Raw genomic sequence first — 19727 nt, 5'->3', positions numbered from 1 at the left:
CGTCCCTCCTCCAGGCTTCCTTGTCCCCCCTCCAGGCTTCCTTGTCCCCCCTCCAGGCTTTCTTGTCCCCCCCTTCAGGCTCCCTGCCCTCCCCCAGGCTCCCCATCCCCTCTTCAGGCTCCCTGCCCCCCCACCCCAGGCTCCCCATTTCCTCTCCAGGTTTACTGTCCCCCCTCGAGGCTCTCTGTCCCCCTTCAGGCTCCCCGTACCCCCTCCAGGCTCCCTTGTCCCCCTTTAGGCTCCCTTGTCCCCCTTCAGGCTCCCTTGTCCCCCCTCCACGCTCCCTGTCCCCCCCCTCCAGGCTCCTTGTCCCCCCCCCCCTCCAGGCTCCTTGTCCCCCCTCCAGGCTCCCTGTCTTCCTCCAGGCTCCTCGTCCCCCCTCGAGGCTCCCTGTCCCCTATCCAATCTCCCTTTCCCCCCCAGGCTCCCCGCCCCCCCTTGAAGCTCTCTGTCCCCCCTCAAGGCTCTTTGTTCCCCACCCTCAAGCTCCCCTGTCCCCCCTCGAGGCTCTCTGTCCCCCTCCCAGGCTCCCCTTCATTTTGATTGTATCTTGACTGCTGCACATTTATGTGACTTTCTATAACTTGGACGGTCTCTAGCCCTCTCCTTTGGATGCTTTCATGTCACTATCATTTGCTATTTTGATAACTAGTGTCACTTTTTATTTTTCTCACAATTTAGCTGTCCTATGGTCTAGCACGGTGTGACGGTTTGTCTGTCTGCAGCATTTACTCTTGCTACATGGTACCATTGTCACACGCTGCTAGTTCATCATTCCTTTGTAATTTTTGGTACAGCCTTTGCGAGTTTTGCTCTCAGATCTATTATTATACACATACATATTGTTTGTGTCCTCCAGGGACGGGCAGTACGTCCTGTACGATGCTGATAGTGCCCATCTATTGTGCAGCGCGGGCCATTTGTGCGGCTCTATATTTATACATTTGATGTGTATATCTTTGGAGGATTTTCTTTCAAAGTGTCACATTGTTATATATCATTATGGGTATGTGTCAATGTATGGTCCAGATGGAGCAGCTGGTGTGCTTCCGCAGCAGCGATGTGGCGCTTCTGTCCATCTTTGCCCGTTTTTTCCCACTAGTTTGTTATGTGTATCTATTTCAATAAATGATATGTTTTTATGCACGCTGTGTATGTGATATTTGATAGGGGCTATTAGCATGGTCTCCAGACCCCTCTAGTCCCCTCCAGGTTCCTGTCCCCCCTCCAGTCCCCCCCCCCCCAGGTTCTTGTCCCCCCTCCAGACTCTAGTCCCCCTCTAGGTTCCTGTCCCCCCTCCAGACTCCTCTAGTCCCCCTTCCAGACTCCTCTAGTCCCCCTCCAGTTTCCTGTCCCCCCTCCAGACCCCTCTAGTCTCCCTCCAGGTTCCTGTCCCCCCTTCCAGACCCCTCTAGTCCCCCTCCGGGTTCCTTTCCCCCCTCCAGACTCCTCTAGTCCCCCTTCCAGATCCCTCTCGTCCCCCTTCCACACTCCCTGTTCCCCCTCCAGGCTTCCCTGTCCCCCAATGACTCCTTCGGTCAAACCTAGCAGTGTTTTTTCTCCCCATGAACAAAGGAATTGGACATGTTGAATTACAACTCCCCAATCCTCCTCTCCCCTCACATATGCCATTGGGAGACCCCCTCCCCCATGCCTTAGATGGCGTATCAGTCTCCCCAAAATCAGCAAGTTGATCCCTTAGTTTTTGTGTATGGCCAGCGTGCACCTCAGTTGTAACCTGGTAATCTGGGCACTGTAAGGGGCCATTCTGGTTTGCAGAGTGCTGATCTAGAGCCTGGAGCGGGCACCTCCTGCCTCCACAGAGAAGTGTCTAGATCTCAGGTGCCCAGGTCCCATCTTTTGCCAAAATTAGAGCTGTGATTAATAAAAAAACACCCGTACTGTAAGATAAACCTGCAATGGGAGCAGCGAGCGCAGCGTTCTGCAATAAGACCCAAGGCTCTGTCTCTTTCGGGAATCCTCTGGAGGCCAGGAATCTTCTTGGGCCAGCAGATGGACGCTCTCTGCACACCATCTGTTAGAGAGACAACTAGCTCTGCACTTCTTATCACTTAGTTAGGGGTTGCTTGGCTTGTGACTGTGCACGTGGGTCTGGGACAGATCATAAGGTCCCCAGGATGGAACCATGGATGAAAAAGGCGCAGATCTGCACCAAGATAGGGTTTACGTAGCGAGATTACCGGCCAGGGGTGGGGTGACCATTCAGTCGGTGTTTGTGATTCCATGGCCAGAGGCTGGGGGAGATGCCTTCACCTGGGCCATAGACTGAGTTCACTGCCCTGTTATTAAATATCCTGGCCAGGGCAGAGTGGCTTATTGGTGCCCCCAGCACCTGAGGCAGAAGCTAAACCAACCCCAAACTAGCCATGTCCCTGGCAGGGCCTGCAGTAAGGAAAGAATGCAAGAGATAACCGAGATCAGGCGTGTCATGACAATGGCTGGTAGCAACCATGTATTATACTCCAGTCACATCCAGAGCTACACTCACAATTCATCTAGTTGGAAACCCACAGTTATTCTGCACTTGGACCAATCAGCCTGACTCACTAACCAGATGCAGCTCTGGATGTGACTGGAGTAGAAGTCCTCATGTGACTGGTCATGCAGGTCTTAGAATTCTTGATCTTGGAGATGACTTACCTTGCGGACACCTCTATGTTGGAGATGGCATAAAAATACTTCCTCAGATTATCCCGCTGCACGTAGGTGCCACCTAGCGCCGGTCTCAAGAGTCGTAGCCGCAGGTTAGTGAGCGTGAAGAAGTCCTTCAAGCCCTTGGCGCTCTCCATCCTTGTGTATAGGTTCTCCATATTTCTCAAGTCTGGACCAGCAAAGATGGCAAATCGATCCTGAACCTCAAAGACCACGTTCTTCTCCTTCTTAGAGCCTGCCCAGCGGGAGTATTCCTCGGTGCACAGCACGCGGCTGACGTTGTTCGCTATCAGGTTCACCACCTTCTTGGCTGTCATGCCAAAGGCTTCGATACAGTCATCAGCATAGTACTGGTACGGGTGCCAAGTCCTTCCATAGTCCAATGATTTCTCCAGCATCATGGCGGTGGGACGTCCATATTCGAAGGTCACCACAATGTCGTCGGTTAACTCTATGGTTTTGTTCCAGGACATCGTGATGTTGGCCACCAGTGGCTCTGGGTACCGTTTCCATGTGACACTTTGCCAGTAGGTGGCTAGGCCTTCTTCGTCCTTGTCAACCATGTGACTGGGGGGATGGGCCAGGTCAGGGGTGGAGGCATCGCATTCATCACTGCAGAGGTATGGGTTCTCCTGCAAAAGGCAAGAAACAGAAGAACCAGTGACTGATAAATAAGACGTGGTCCATCCAACCTCCTCTACAAGACAAGTCTACAAGTCAGGAGTGGACACTAAGTTCTAGACCTGGAGGACTTGCAGAAAGTATCTGAGTGTCGGAGGACAACACTGGCACGGTGGTGGTGCCACCCTGGAACCAAGGGTTCAAACCAGACCCCTGGGTGGACACAGAATGTTCTTCTGGGTTGACATGAAGAGACTACCTTGGTATTTGAAGTCTATGGCCATTTCCATTGATGTGGACTGTACAATATGGGTACCCGTTTCTATTCTGTGGGTGCCCCTTGCAATTAGCTATGACCAGGGGATAAGTAGGTTTCCATGCAGCCTTTCTAATGGCGTCCATCAAAGCCTAGAGCAGCGCTGGACAAGGCTGTCATTTACATGCTCCCAGATTGGTAATGAATATGTTGCCCCCAGAATACAAGCCTACGTTCTAGCAGGAGAGACATTTGCTGAGCCCCGTACAGGTTTCTAGAAGACAACTGCATACATAACAATCAGCATACAGTGCTCACATAATACTGCCATTCAGCACCCATACCACCACAACATAAAGACAACACAACGTAAAACCGCCATACAGCGGCCACCATTCAACACCACTCATATAATGCAGAAGCCATGATACGAGTATGACGTGGCCAACCATGGAGGACCTTAGAGCAGGTTGCACATAATAGGCTGTAGGACCATATGCCATGTTTGGCCCGTGCCATTATCAGGTACAGACAGCCGACAGGTCAACGAGCAAACAGGAGGGAATTTGATTAGCGCCCCTTTATCTCATGATTTCTAGAACTTGCGGCCTGTAAAATAACGGGCACTAAACCTTCATGTTATGAGCAATACTATACAAGACCACCCCCTCTGCACAGAGCCCCTCTAAGAGGTCACTGCCCCTTTAATCACTTTGCTGTATATTTCCAAGAACCCCCAAAGTGATCGTCGGGGAGGGATTCTTCCGGATGCTCCCGGGTAATGCGGGAAAGGTCATGGAGAAGCTGCGCTCGGTGGGATCTCTCGGGGATCCTGAGAGGGAAGGGGGGGGGGGGTTTAAAGGATCAACGAGAAATTCCATATAATGATTGTGAAATGATGTGCAATGGGGCGAGAATACTAAGTGGTAACGACTGCAAACACCAGGATCGGTAGTGCATGTGCTGTTATACAGGGCACGTCGCCTCCCTGATTCACAAATAGAACTCCAGAGCTACAGTGAAGACTGACACACTACCATAGTAGCAGGATTGGAGCACATTGCAGCTTTACAAGCCATTCTGGGAATGTGGAAAGTCGGGTGACAACCCTTGTGGACCGTGTAATGGTTTGTGTTGCTCAGGCGACCAAAGCCACTCTTTAAAGGGGACATGCATCATATTTACATGGAGGGTGTAGCTTCAAATGAATCTAATGAATCCTAACTTTGTTAAAGGGGTCCTGCGGTCTCTGCTTTTGTCAGACTTAGGCCTCATGCACACGACAGTTGTTTTTCTCGGCCTCCGTTCCGTTTTTTTTGCAGATAGGATGGAGACCCATTCATTTCAATGGGTCAGCCAAAAAATGCTGATAGTTCATCTGTTTGTGTTCCGCGTCCGTTGTCCGTGTTTCCCTTCAGCCAAAAAAATAGTGCATGTCCTACTTTTTTTACATTTGCGGACAAGGATAGGCATTTATTACAAGGGAACTGTGGAAAAAAACGGATCCTCCCAAAAAAACGGATGCCGCATCTGTTTTTTTTTGCGGACGCAAAAAACAACTGTCGTGTGCATGAGGCCTTATTGTTTCAATTCCCCATCATTTCGAAGATCTCTGCTTGCTCTCAGTGAGTAGGAACATTATTTTTGATCCATAGGCTGTAAAACCCAAGCATCTCACAGCTGAGGGTTTGTTACAATTGTATCCAGTCTACAGGAATCCTCTGTGATCAGCGGCAGAAATCTCTCTCCTGTCCTGACAGTCTGTTACAATGTATCAGTCTAGAGCTCAAAGGGTTGTCCAGACTGAATACAAATGTAACAAAGCCTCAGATGTGAGGTCTGTACGGGTTTGTTAACAGGACTGTTCTCCATTCACTGACAGCAAGCAGAAAGTCTGAAAACGGTGAGAAATAACAATGCAAAAGGGGTAGAAATTGTCAATTGTCAAGGGATTTTGGTGTAAGAAAAAGTAGCAAATTTTGGTGTAAGCCACATATGCGCTAAAGTCCCTTCACCTCTGGGAAGGGTTAACGGGGAGAAGGCGGGGCAAGCAAGTTTCCGATGATCTGGCGCACATTTTAGCGTCCATCGATGCCCCCAGGCGCACGTATCGTCTTCTGTCTCTAGGACAGGATGCTCCAGATTTAGTGAATCTGCCACATTTCACCCCGACAGACAAGTCTTAATGAATCCCCTATTAGAAAGTTGCAGAATTTTGTGATTTATATTTCGGTCATTAGGAGTTTTGTAGGATGGCGGAATAATAAAGCGCAGCCGCCACAGCGCCATTCATTGTCCCGCGCCCTGGGCCTCGTCATCATGCGCTGGCGTCTGGCAGAACCTCGCAGTGTGCACTTTCTGGATATAGATGCTGGAGTCTACATATTCCACAGCTGCAGAACAGGTGTCCGGACAGCGCAGCAGATTCATCACAGGCGACCATCCCCCGCTGTACGGTCACATGTCCCACCCACTATATACATCTATAGACAGGCCAGGCATGGAGGGGTTAAGATGATAAATTTCAAGGTTATATATTTCCTTTTAAAGGGATATTACCGGTTTTAGCAAATACATTTTATTTTTTTGTACTAAGATGATTTCTGTATCCACTGCTGTTCGAGATCTCTGCTTGCTTTCATACAATGGTTTATTTCGAAGGGATACAAATCCATCCAGGTTGCGTGCAGATCACGGGGGGCCGCGGCCCATTATCAGAGCTGTGTCCATCGCGTGGACTGATTCGTATTCCCTGCTAGTAAAGGTTCCTATCAAATGACAGGAAGCAGAGATCTTAAAAAAAACCCACAAACAACGTCTGCAGAAAGTACAGTATATTGGAAAATGATATAGGGAATAACATGTATGTATGTGAGCCCAGAAGTTCCAGGGGCGACAGCCCTCCCCAGTGCAACCCCATGTGATCTCCACTGGCAACACAGGGGTTAAAAAGCCCTCGCGCAGCAATTCCACCTGCACTGTAAGCAAAAAATAAAAGGGACAGGCGAAAGCAAGAAAAAAAAGCCTCCTCTGCAAAGAAGCTATTTCCTGCCTACTGGAGTGGTAAGACAACTCTGAGCCGAGATAAATTATTCACACGGCGGAAATGGGGCCCTTGTTTCGCAGAGTTTCTAAATCTGGCTCCTAAATGCGCTCATTCGCTCTCGCGCTGAGGGTTTATTGATTGCTGCAATCCGCTGGCATCATCCTAAGACCCAACCATGCAGAATCCATAAGTGACTGGACTGCAAGGTCAGGGATGGTGCCCTCTCACCAAGGCGGCACCTTCTATAGGGGGCCCTCCGTGCAGACCTGCAGTGCTACCTGACGTCCAGCCCCCAGGAGAGCTTGCAATCAACGTACTGAAACACTAAGTAGAGCTGGTTGAAAATGAACATGTTATTTTATCTCTAGGAAAGTAGAAAAAAATATATCTAAAATACAACATATATATATATATATACACACACACACATATATATATATATATATATATATATATATATATATATATATACACACACACACACACACACATATATATAAAATACAATACTAAATATATACCATAAAATACTCAAATATAACCCAAAAATATAATATTAAATAGATACAAAATAAAATATACAAATACAATATTAAAAAATATATGATAAAATATAAAAGTAAAATACTATACAATATTAAATATGTACAACAAAATATAAAAATATTTAGAAAACTAAAATACAATATTAAATATATATAGAAAATAAAATAAAAATCTAAACTAAAATTACTAAATAAAACATAAAAATATAAAACAAAAATATAAACCACAATATTAAAGATACAAAATAAAATATAAACATCTAAAATATAGATATAACAAAATATAAAAAATACTGTAAAAAAACCCCAAAAAAAACCCAATATTAAATATATAGAAAATAAAATATAAAAATATAGAACAAATATATAAAATACAAAACTAAAAATATGTATAAAAGATTTTTCCTAAACTTCCCTGCAGTACCTATCGATTCCCCTTGATGGCACTCATTAAATACAGCAGCGTCAATCGCTCAATGCCGGCAGCATCCCATCGCGAAAATAAAATGATGAATTAATTGGCGCAGCGGCGAACAACTTAAGTAAAAAAAAACGAAGAAAAAAAACTATAGTGATTAATTAACAAACATTTAATTTAATTTTTTTTATTTTTTTTGGGGGGGGGGGGGAGCAATTTTTTCTCTCCTGTCACACCACATGCCACTGAAATGTACTGTGATCCAAACAAACGTGACGCGTTTCGGAGATTAACCCCTTCCTCAGACAGACATTGTATGTAGCGGTTCCTTTTTTTGGAGTTATACTCCCATTATTCTCTTTACACCGGCGGCCGTCCAAGTAATGTGACTGTTCCCAACCATAAAAGGTGAGAGCAGTACTCACCGCTCTGTCAGTCCTGGATTTCTTTTGGGTCATTCTGTACTACTCTACGTAGCACTCGGCGCTGTGTATTTTTTTTACTTCAGCTTTTACCCGATCATCTGCCTGTCAATGGACGCCCGGTGACGATACAAGAAGTGCCGGGCGCTCATTAAGTGGCATTTACGTGTGCCAATCAGCTTTAGCATGGGGATGAATGATCGCCAGTACGATTATTTGTCCCTACACCGTTTTCACTTGTTGGTAAAACATCCCCTGCTTCAACGGCGCAACACTGCGACTCTGCAACTGTTGTAAAAGTATCATTCCCAGTAGGCTTGAGCGAATTGAGCCTCGGATCATAGATCCGAAGTTGATTTGTTCAAAAACTTTGTTTTTAATGCTGTTTCCGTACAGCCTTAAAATGTATTGGCTCCGTGTAGGCAAACTTCATATCGCCTGAACTTGTGCAAGACTTTGGTGAATAAGGGTACTTTCACACCGGCGGCAAGGAACTCCGGCGTATGAACAGCCTGTCGGATCCGTGCACGCGTGCCCCTGGACTACCGCTCCGGCCCCACTGACTATAATGGGGGCGGGCCAGAGTTCCGGCGGCAGCACGGCAAACATGCCGAGAGGTGGCCGGAATAAAACTACGACATATCTGGGGGCTTTGGTAACAAGGTACCAAATAGGAATACCGCACAGAAGTCTTGCGCAACTTCGGGCGATACAAAGTTGTCCTACACGGAGCCAATACATTTTAAGGCTACATTCCCACGAGCGTGTGGACCCATTAATTTCTATGGGGCTGTCCGCATCCGCAGCTTTGTGCTGCGGCCCCGCAAAAAGAATAGAACATGTCCTATTCTTGTCCGCAATTGCGGACAAGAATAGGCATTTTCTATGATAGCGGTGACATGTGTGGTCCGCAAATTGCGCAACGCACATGGGCCGGTATCCGTGTTTTGCGGATCCGCAAAAAACACATTTGTGTGAATGTAGCCTAATGCTGCACGGACACAGCATTAAAAACAACGTTTTTGAAAGAATGGATTCGCTCAAGCCTAATTGCCAGCATGACCAGACAGATATGATGAGAGTTGTAGTTTTGCAACTGTTAGGTTGGGGTCACGCGGCGATCTCGTCCATGATGCCCGTCACACTGTGTAGCAGTGCAGTCATTGAATGTCACCTAATTCAGTTCAATGGCCGCACTGCTACACAGTGTGATGAGTGTCGTGGCCGAGATCATCCCGTAGCCCTAACCTAACAGTGGCAAAACTACAACTCCCATCCTATCTGCCTGGCCATGCTAGAAATGATAGTTGCAGAGTCGCCGTGTTGCAGGGGATGTGCTGCCCACAAGTGAGAACGTACGTATAACCTCGGGTACATGCAGATGGAAGTCATTTATCTACTTAATCCTGATGGACGGGCGATGAATTCCTGTACAAGGACTATTGAAGGACACTGGTCAGGCTATGAAGCGGCTCATAACAGAGAACACTAGCTTTCACTAACAGGTAGTATAGGTTTAGGACGCTCTCCATGCTTTGATTGTGGCGGTGACTACTCATCCCATCATTTCTGTCACAATTTATTCCATACATCACATCAGGGAATACAGAGATTTCCTCATGTTCCCATCGGCTTGTAATGCCTGGCATCCACAGGAACCAATCAGAACAGAAGTTACATTCTATGAGCTGTTATGAGAAAATGAAAGCTATGCTGTGATTGGTTGCTATGGGTAACAAGGCCTAGTTGCATTAATGAGGCCTTTTTTGTGTAATTCCGTACTTCATCTAATAATACATAATATACCACCATATACACCATGCCTATAATGTGTGAGGAGGGAGGGTGGAGGACCGGGGCCCAGGCCAGGCTCCACATTATTAACCTAAACCCTCTACTAGACGGCCTCTCTATTCAGGTGGTTTCAGAGACGTCTCGTCTGATCGGTCACCTCCTTCCTCATTCACCACTATAGATCTGAGAGACCCCAGCAGAAAGCTGCGCAGTGTGAACTCGACACCAGAGCCAGTCCGTCTGTATAATGGCTGAAGGGACAGTGTGCCACCGAGCTGCTGTATCTAAGCCAATCACGTGTGATACTGTCTGCGGAGCTGTGTATCTAAGGCTACTTTCACATTGGCGTTTTGGTCTCCGTTTGTGAGATCCGTTTCAGGGCTCAGCGGTCCAAAACGAATCAGTTTTGCCCTAATGCATTCTGAATAGCTAAGGATCCGTTTGCCTCCGTTCCGCCTCTATTCCGCTTTTGAGGCTGCTTGCAGCGTTTTGGTGTCCGCCTGACGATGCAGAGGCAAACGGATCCGTCCTGATACACAATGTAAGTCAAGGGGGACGGATCCGTTTTCACTGACACAATATGGCACAATAGAAAAACGGATTCGTCCCCCATTGACTTTCAATGGTGTTCAAGACGGATCCTGTGTGATACAGTCTGCTGAGCTGTGTATCTAATCCTATCCTGTGTGATACTGTCTGCTGAGCTGTGTATCTAATCCTGTCCTGTGTGATACAGTCTGCTGAGCTGTGTATCTAATCCTATCCTGTGTGATACTGTCTGCTGAGCTGTGTATCTAATCCTATCCTGTGTGATACTGTCTGCTGAGCCTCTGTATCTAATCCTGTCCTGTGTGATACTGTCTGCTGAGCTGTGTATCTAATCCTATCCTGTGTGATACGGTCTCCTGAGCTGTGTATCTAATCCTATCCAGTGTGATACTGTCTGCTGAGCTGTGTATCTAATCCTATCCTGTGTGATACGGTCTGCTGAGCTGTGTATCTAATCCTATCCTGTGTGATACTGTCTGCTGAGCTGGGTATCTAATCCTATGTGATACTGTCTGCTGATCTGTGTATCTAATCCTATCCTGTGTGATACGGTCTCCTGAGCTGTGTATCTAATCCTATCCAGTATGATACTGTCTGCTGAGCTGTGTATCTAATCCTATCCTGTGTGATACTGTCTACTGAGCTGTGTATCTAATCCTGTCCTGTGTGATACAGTCTGCTGAGCTGTGTATCTAATCCTATCCTGTGTGATACTGTCTGCTGAGCCGTGTATCTAATCCTATCCTGTGTGATACTGTCTGCTGAGCTGTGTATCTAATCCTATCCTGTGTGATACTGTCTGCTGAGCTGTGTATCTAATCCCATCATGTGTGATACTGTCTGCTGAGCTGTGTATCTAATCCTATCCTGTGTGATACAGTCTGCCGAGCAGTGTATCTAATCCTCTCCTGTGTGATACTGCCTGCTGAGCTGTGTATCTAATCCTATCCTGTGTGATACTGTCTGCTGAGCTGTGTATCTAATCCTATCCTGTGTGATACCGTCTGCTGAGCTGTGTATCTAATCCTATCCTGTGTGATACTGTCTGCTGAGCTGTGTATCTAATCCTATCCTGTGTGATACTGCCTGCTGAGCTGTGTATCTAATCCTATCCTGTGTGATACGGTCTGCTGAGCTGTGTATCTAATCCTATCCTGTGTGATACTGTCTGCTGAGCTGTGTATCTAATCCTGTCATGTGTGATACTGTCTGCTGAGCTGTGTATCTAACCCTATCCTGTGTGATACTGTCTGCTGAGCTGTGTATCTAATCCCATCCTGTGTGATACTGTCTGCTGAGCTGTGTATCTAATCCTATCCTGTGTGATACTGTCTGCTGAGCTGTGTATCTAATCCTATCCTGTGTGATACTGTCTGCTGAGCTGTGTATCTAATCCCATCCTGTGTGATACCGCCATGCCTACGTCTCTCAGGTTTGTGACATGGGGGGACGCCCCCCCCCCTAGATCCTGTGCAGGGTGTCCCAGGGCTGAGGATTTCTAGGACGCGGCTGCTGAGGTTGGTACTTATAGACGGTGGCGCTCTATAATAAGGCCGCAGGGGATTTGTGATCCTCTTACGCGGTTATTACAATTTTATCACTAATCCTCCATAAGAGGACACTCCGCACCACAACAAACCTCCCCGGGCACAGGGGACACCACTGCCTGCACCCCGCAGCTCAGGAGCTACCGAAACACAATACAGACTGGAGTACACAGCACCTCCTGCCAAGCAATGCCTGGCACATACATGTCACGTGTCACATCCCATGATACAACTTTTTTATCTCCTCCCCATGCAAGTCAATGTAAAAGTTGTCTGATGAGGCCAATTCCCATTGACTTGGGGATCTGACCATTGGCACCTCCTCCGCTGATCTAGAGATCAGCGGCGCCAGGTCATCCTGGTGGCTGTGCATGAGCAGTCACTCTCTATGATAGCAGATGAGGTCCCTATAGAAGTGACAGCCCATGGTGTGTTAGGGGTTAATCGCCCTATACCAAGGCTAAGAGAATAATCCGTGTGTGTTTGGGCTGAGAGCTGGAGGAGCCGAGCAGGTCACACGGAACCCACCCCCCCCTCCTCGCCCGCCATCTGTACTCTGAGCATCAGCGGATGTAAGCCGCTCCAGCCACAGAAACAGGTGGGGGGCTTAGAGGGTTCGGACAGGGGAACTGCCCTATGTACTAACCCAAGGGACGCAAGAAAAACCCATCCAGGGTAGTCACCGGTCACAGGAATTACCCCGGTCCCCAAGGGAAATTCGCCATAACCCGCTGGGGGGGCTGCGTTTACCTTTGAAACAAAGGTTGAGCTTGATGGACACAATGTATCTATCTGTATATATCACATCTACCACAAAGTATCAACACCCCCATAAATGTAGCCTCCAGTTGACAACTCCTCTGGCTGCAATGTGGCCCCTAATGGTTGTCACTTCACTCATGCTGTATTGGCAACTGACTTATGTTTCAGTTCTCTGCTGGCTGTCAGTGAATGGGAACACAACTAGAAGCGTATGGATAAGAACCAGAGCACAAAGTCTATCAGAAAGTTTCAGAGCTTAGTAAGACTTTGGGAGTTGTAGTACTATGGACTGATTTACATAACTAAGGACAGCCCTTTAAATTTTGACAATTAGGCTACATGCACACGACCGACCGTATGTGTTTTGCGGTCCGCCATCCGTATGCCATCCGTTTTTTGTTTTTTTTTTGCGGATCCATTCTAACAATGCTTAAAACGGAAAAGAATAGGACATGTTCTATTTTTTTTGCGGGGCTATGGAAAGGACATACTGATGCGGTCAGCACACGGTGTGCAGTGCGCATTTTTAGAGGACCCATTGAAATGATTGGGTCCGCATCCTATCCGCAAAAAAAACAAAAAACGAACGGACACGGAAAAAAACAACGTTCGTGTGCATGTAGCCTAAGTTACAGTGCAAACCAAACCAGGCAACTTTAGGAAAGGATGAATTAAGGCGACGTCGTTCTCCTTCGCGCTTCCTTCTGCGTCTCCTCCGAGTGACGGCTCATTTACACTCACAGACTCGTACGAGGGATCCAGGAGGTTTGGCCAGACGACAGCAGCGGACGACTGACAGTAAACAGTGACCAAAGCTGCTGCACAACCTCTTCGGGGGTGACTCCAGTGTTTGGGGGACCAGCTGTAGCCCCTAGAACTGCCCTACTGTATAAAGGGTGCTGCCTCGACTGTGTGCCCTTGGATACAGCACTGATCAGCCCTGCCCATAGGTCACACAGTACTACAAGGCTGCCAGAGGATGCTGGGAGTTATAGTTCTGCATTGTGACCTCTGCTACAGGGTGCACTCAAAGCTGATTGATGAGAACTTGTACATATGAGCAGTATTATAGTAGTTATAGTCTTGTACATAGGAGCAGTATTATAGTAGTTATATTCTTGTACATAGGAGGCAGTATTATAGTAGTTATATTCCTGTACATAGGACCAGTATTATAGTAGTTATAGTCTTGTACATAGGAGCAGTATTATAGTAGTTATATTCTTGTACATAGGAGCAGTATTATAGTAGTTATATTCTTGTACATAGGAGGCAGTATTATAGTAGTTATATTCTTGTACATAGGAGGCAGTATTATAGTAGTTATATTCTTGTACATAGGAGCAGTATTATAGTAGTTATATTCTTGTACATAGGAGCAGTATTATAGTAGTTATATTCTTGTACATAGGAGCAGTATTATAGTAGTTATATTCTTGTACATAGGAGCAGTATTATAGTAGTTATATTCTTGTACATAGGAGGCAGTATTATAGTAGCTATATTCTTGTACATAGGAGCAGTATTATAGTAGTTATAGTCTTGTACATAGGAGCAGTATTATAGTAGTTATATTCTTGTACATAGGAGGCAGTATTATAGTAGTTATATTCCTGTACATAGGACCAGTATTATAGTAATTATATTCTTATACATAGGAGCAGTATTATAGTAGTTATATTCTTGTACATAGGAGCGGTATTATAGTAATTATATTCTTATACATAGGAGCAGTATTATAGTAGTTATATTCTTGTACATAAGGGGCAGTATTATAGTAGTTATATTCTTGTACATAGGAGGCAGTATTATAGTAGTTATATTCTTGTACATAGGAGGCAGTATTATAGTAGTTATATTCTTGTACATAGGAGCAGTATTATAGTAGTTATATTCTTGTACATAGGAGCAGTATTATAGTAGTTATATTCTTGTACATAGGAGGCAGTATTATAGTAGTTATATTCTTGTACATAGGAGCAGTATTATAGTAATTATATTCTTGTACATAGGAGCAGTATTATAGTAGTTATATTCTTGTACATAGGAGGCAGTATTATAGTAGTTATATTCTTGTACATAGGAGCAGTATTATAGCAGTTATATTCTTGTACATAGGAGGCAGTATTATAGATAGTAGTTATATTCTTGTACATAGGAGCAGTATTATAGTAGTTATATTCTTGTACATAGAAAGCAGTATTATAGTAGTTATATTCTTGTACATAGGAGGCAGTATTATAGTAGTTATATTCTTGTACATAGGAGCAGTATTATAGCAGTTATATTCTTGTACATAGGAGCAGTATTATAGTAGTTATATTCTTGTACATAGGAGGCAGTATTATAGTAGTTATATTCTTGTACATAGGAGGCAGTATTATAGTAGTTATATTCTTGTACAGTACATAGGAGCAGTATTATAGTAGTTATATTCTTGTACATAGGTGCAGTATTATAGTAGTTATATTCTTGTACATAGGAGCAGTATTATAGTGGTTATATTCTTGTACATAGGAGCAGTATTATAGTAGTTATATTCTTATACATAGGAGCAGTATTATAGTAGTTATATTCTTGTACATAGGAGCAGTATTATAGTAGTTATATTCTTGTACATAGGAGCAGTATTATAGTAGATATATTCTTATACATAGGAGCAGTATTATAGTAGTTATATTCTTGTACATAGGAGGCAGTATTATAGTAGTTATATTCTTGTACATAGGAGCAGTATTATAGTAGTTATATTCCTGTACATAGGAGCAGTATTATAGTAGTTGTATTCTTGTATATAGGAGGCAGTATTATAGTAGTTATATTCTTGTACATAGGAACAGTATTATAGTAGTTATATTCCTGTACATAGGAGCAGTATTATAGTAGTTATATTCCTGTACATAGGAGCAGTATTATAGTAGTTATATTCCTGTACATAGGAGCAGTATTATAGTAGCTATATTCTTGTACATAGGAGCAGTATTATAGTAGTTATATTCTTGTACATAGGAGGCAGTATTATAGTAGTTATATTATTGTACATAGGAGCAGTATTATAGTAGTTATATTCTTGTACATAGGAGGCAGTATTATAGTAGTTATATTCTTGTACATAGGAGCAGTATTATAGTAGTTATATTCTTGTACATAGGAGGCAGTATTATAGTAGTTATATTCTTGTACATAGGGGGCAGTATTATAGTAGTTATATTCTTGTACATAGGAGCAGTATTATAGTAGTTATATTCTTGTACATAGGAGCAGTATTATAGTAGTTATATTCTTGTACATAGGAGCAGTATTATAGTAGATATATTCCTGTACATAGGAGCAGTATTATAGTAGTTATATTCTTGTACATAGGAGCAGTATTATAGTAGTTATATTCTTGTACATAGGAGCAGTATTATAGTAGTTATATCCTTGTACATAGGGGCAGTATTATAGTAGTTATATTCTTGTACATAGGAGCAGTATTATAGTAGTTATATTCTTGTACATAGGAGGCAGTATTATAGTAATTATATTCTTGTACATAGGAGTAGTATTATAGTAGTTATATCCTTGTACATAGGGGCAGTATTATAGTAGTTATATTCTTGTACATAGGAGCAGTATTATAGTAGTTATATTCTTGTACATAGGAGGCAGTATTATAGTAGTTATATTCTTGTAGACAGGAGGCAGTATTATAGTAATTGTATAGTATTTAGTAATGGGGATGCTCATCTGCAAGTTACTTACACATTTACCATTCTCTAAGTATCTTTCATCCTCAGAGGGAAATGTGTAGGAATGTAGGAATATCTGTGGATGTGTCTTTCTGTCTTCTGGAGCTGTGGCCCCAGGTTAGTGGTCCAGGCCTTGTGCTCATCATAAACTACCATCGGCCCTAAGTGCATTATTGATTGCAAGAGTCAGAAATGCCTACAAAGTAGGAAAAGGGTAGTGATGTTTAAAAGCTTGTGCGGGATGAGCTCTGGATACACAGAGACTTCTGAGAGGACCTTGCAGCAAACACATCAATATTTCATCACGGAAAATAAAAATCAGCTCATTTGAAAGACAGATTGAAGAAGAATACTGATCACCCGGGATAATTGTGGACGGTTCATGCTGGCTCCTCTCTACATGTCATACAGTTTGATAGGAACATGTTTTTTTTGCAACCCACTGAAAACATATTACCAGCCAGAAATGTTTTATTTTCTAAAAAAAAAAAAAAAAAATTTGTCTAACAATGTTATTTCATGTAATTCTAAGGAATCATCAACATGTAAAATGGTGCCTCTTTGCTAATGGGGATTTACATGACCAGAGCCCCCCATCCCGGGACACAAACAGGACCAATAGGGGCTTCTGTCCCTACCGGGCACCAGGCCCATTGGGCTTGAGTGAAGGATCCGCTGACTAAACATGGATAAGGAGCTGTCATCTCTCATGAGATTTCTGTTTTAGTAACTACTTGCAATCCCCATGCAATAAGAATTCTGGGGCATCTATTCTTATAACTCTGTGTTGTTCAATTCCTATATTATTCCTGCTAGAAATTTAAAACTAAAGGTACTACTGGGTGTTACCAGGTGGGGTGTCCCTGCACAGTCTGCCACTGATTGGATAGTCTCCATCTGTGCAGGGACATACCCACATTGTAACACCCAGGTGTACTTTTATTCAGAAATGTCCAGCAGGAATAATAGAGGAACGGCACAACACAGAGTTGTAAGAATAGATGCTCCAGAATTGTCACTTCACGTGGAATACAATTATGTGCTAAAACAGACATGTCAGGAGTGGTGTCAGGTCCTCTTCAACTTTTCTAGCCAAGGGTTTGGTAGACAGGGGGCGCCACCGTGAGTCTATGATTCAATAGCCCAGGCAGGAGTGACGGACGACATGAGCTTGTTAATCGCTCCTGTTTTTGTGAATTCAGCAGTGCTTTTGAGGACCACCCACTGCCCAGGCGTTTGGCACAATCTGACCTGGGCATTGCTACTCCATGGGTCCCATGGCACCTGCTTTATCTGCTTCCATGGCATGCATGTCCTTGGGATTTGTCTAAATCGTAGGTCAATATTCTACACAACCATCCTGCAAAATACACTAAGTGCCAAGGAGAAAAAAAAAGCAACAAAACATAAAAAATTGCACGGAGCAGGGGGCGCTGTTGCATTAATGTCTATGGATAACATTTACTGTAGAATGTGGCACTGCAAGTAGAAACACGACTCTTGTCATGAGATTCGGGGACCAAATTCGTAGGACCGTACATAGTCTTATACCATAGACAGTACTCACATGTGTGCAGAAGTACTCCGCGGGGTCACCACAGGTAATTCCAGGAGGATCCACCTTGATGATGGCATACTCTTTCATCACCATGGGCTTTGGTTGACAGGCATAATATTCCCAGGAAGGGCCCTCGTCAGATGCCACCCATGATTTACAGATGTCATAGTGTCCCAATGCCATAAGCAGGCAGTCTAAGACGAAGACAGCCAAAGGCAGCATGGCAGCTGGAACGGACATTGGTGTCCTGCTGGAGCAGAGATGACCAAGTAACGAAGAGGGGAAACTTCAGGGGGTTTATCTGCTACTGTCGGGATCAGCATGGAAACACCTCATTGACTGTTATATGATGCTACTGGGCTTTCCAGCTATGGTAGATAGTCAAGTGTCGTACATTCAAGGGTCCGGAGAGCTGAGACAGAACATCTAGAAGACGTCCTAGGTGATGCATAGATATTTCCCAACTATCTGGGTCTCTTTGTCTCTGCATTGACTCATAGGGGTGTTAGGCAAGACTAAGAAAGTCAACTCTGCACAGGTCAGGCCGAGAAGATGGACTCATTTTACTCTTCAGAACACTAGCGGGTGGACATCTTCTCATCTTTGGGCTAGATGGACCACACAAAGGGTCCAATGAACTTCTGGACTCGGGCTAGATGGTCCACACAAAGGGTCCAATGAACTTTTGGACTCGGACTAGATGGACCACACAAATGGTCTAATGAACTTCTGGAATCGGGCTAGATGGTCCACACAAAGGGTCCAATGAACTTCTGGACTCAGGCTAGATGGTCCACACAAAGGTTCCAATGAACTTCTGGACTCAGGCTAGATGGTCCACAAAAAGGGTCCGATGAACCTCTGGACTCGGGCTAGATGGTCCACACAAAGGGTCCAATGAACTTCTGGACTCGGGCTAGATGGTCCACATGAAGGATCCAATAAACTTCTGGACTCCTCGGTTGTCTTCTCCAAAAGCCTTTTGATACAAGAATCTTAAATTCCAAGAAAATTAGACCCAAGATCATGTAGGTGGCATCTGCTGAGGTTGAAACCAAACCTTGAGATGTGACCGTGCAGTCAGAGGAGGTCGCCGTCTTCTCACTGAGGCATCCGCGTGTTTATCTCTAGTCCGGGAAGCGAGGGATGTTATCAACCAGCAGCGCCTGCGAGGATAGAGCGGACATGTTTACATGGGGTAGAAAATAACAACGTGCTTTGGAACTGGGTCCTCAGCTATTCTATCTGCCAACCACATCCACACAACAGATGCTTTGTCTTTTCTGTGGAGACATCGCTTTCCTCGCAGGATTATTGCATTTATTTCATAACGCAGGGAAAAAATAATTAATGTCCAAGCAGAAGAGGCCACCTCGGGGGACGCTTCATTATCTACTGTTTAACTCCATTAGGGCACAGCTATGATCAGCGACTCCAGCTCAGCCGCAGTGTCTAATGGAGTCAGAGGTAGTCCGAAGCCACTGCTCCTGTCTCAGCACTCATGCTTTACACTACCTCTCTGCTCACTCAGGGCACAGCTATGATCAGCGACTCCAGCTCAGCCGCAGTGTCTAATGGAGTCAGAGGTAGTCCGAAGCCACTGCTCCTGTCTCAGCACTCATGCTTTACACTACCTCTCTGCTCACTCAGGGCACAGCTATGATCAGCAACTCCAGCTCAGCCGCAGTGTCTAATGGAGTCAGAGGTAGTCCGAAGCCACTGCTCCTGTCTCAGCACTCATGCTTTACACTACCTCTCTGCTCACTCAGGGCACAGCTATGATCAGCGACTCCAGCTCAGCCGCA

The 19727-nt window shown here is 44.9% G+C and overlaps 1 protein-coding gene across 4 annotated transcripts in view; it reads right to left on the bottom strand.

Annotated features, from left to right (window-relative positions):
• The window catches only part of NTNG2 (netrin G2), a 130838-nt gene that overhangs the window by 28112 nt on the left and 82999 nt on the right, over positions 1-19727 (bottom strand). For 2 of the 4 annotated variants that reach the window (XM_040405930.1, XM_040405931.1), the window contains 2 exons: positions 17932-19088; positions 2662-3305 (listed from right to left, as the gene is read on the bottom strand). In XM_040405930.1, coding sequence (XP_040261864.1) covers positions 2662-3305; positions 17932-18162 — 875 coding nt within the window. In that variant the 5' untranslated portion in view covers positions 18163-19088. The remainder of the gene's footprint in view (positions 1-2661; positions 3306-17931; positions 19089-19727) is intronic. The other 2 variants (XM_040405933.1, XM_040405932.1) reach the window with 1 other exon arrangement.

Source organism: Bufo bufo, chromosome 8, assembly GCF_905171765.1.
Source record: "Bufo bufo chromosome 8, aBufBuf1.1, whole genome shotgun sequence".
Taxonomy (NCBI): domain Eukaryota; kingdom Metazoa; phylum Chordata; class Amphibia; order Anura; family Bufonidae; genus Bufo; species Bufo bufo.
This window is presented reverse-complemented; position numbering and strand designations above follow the sequence as displayed.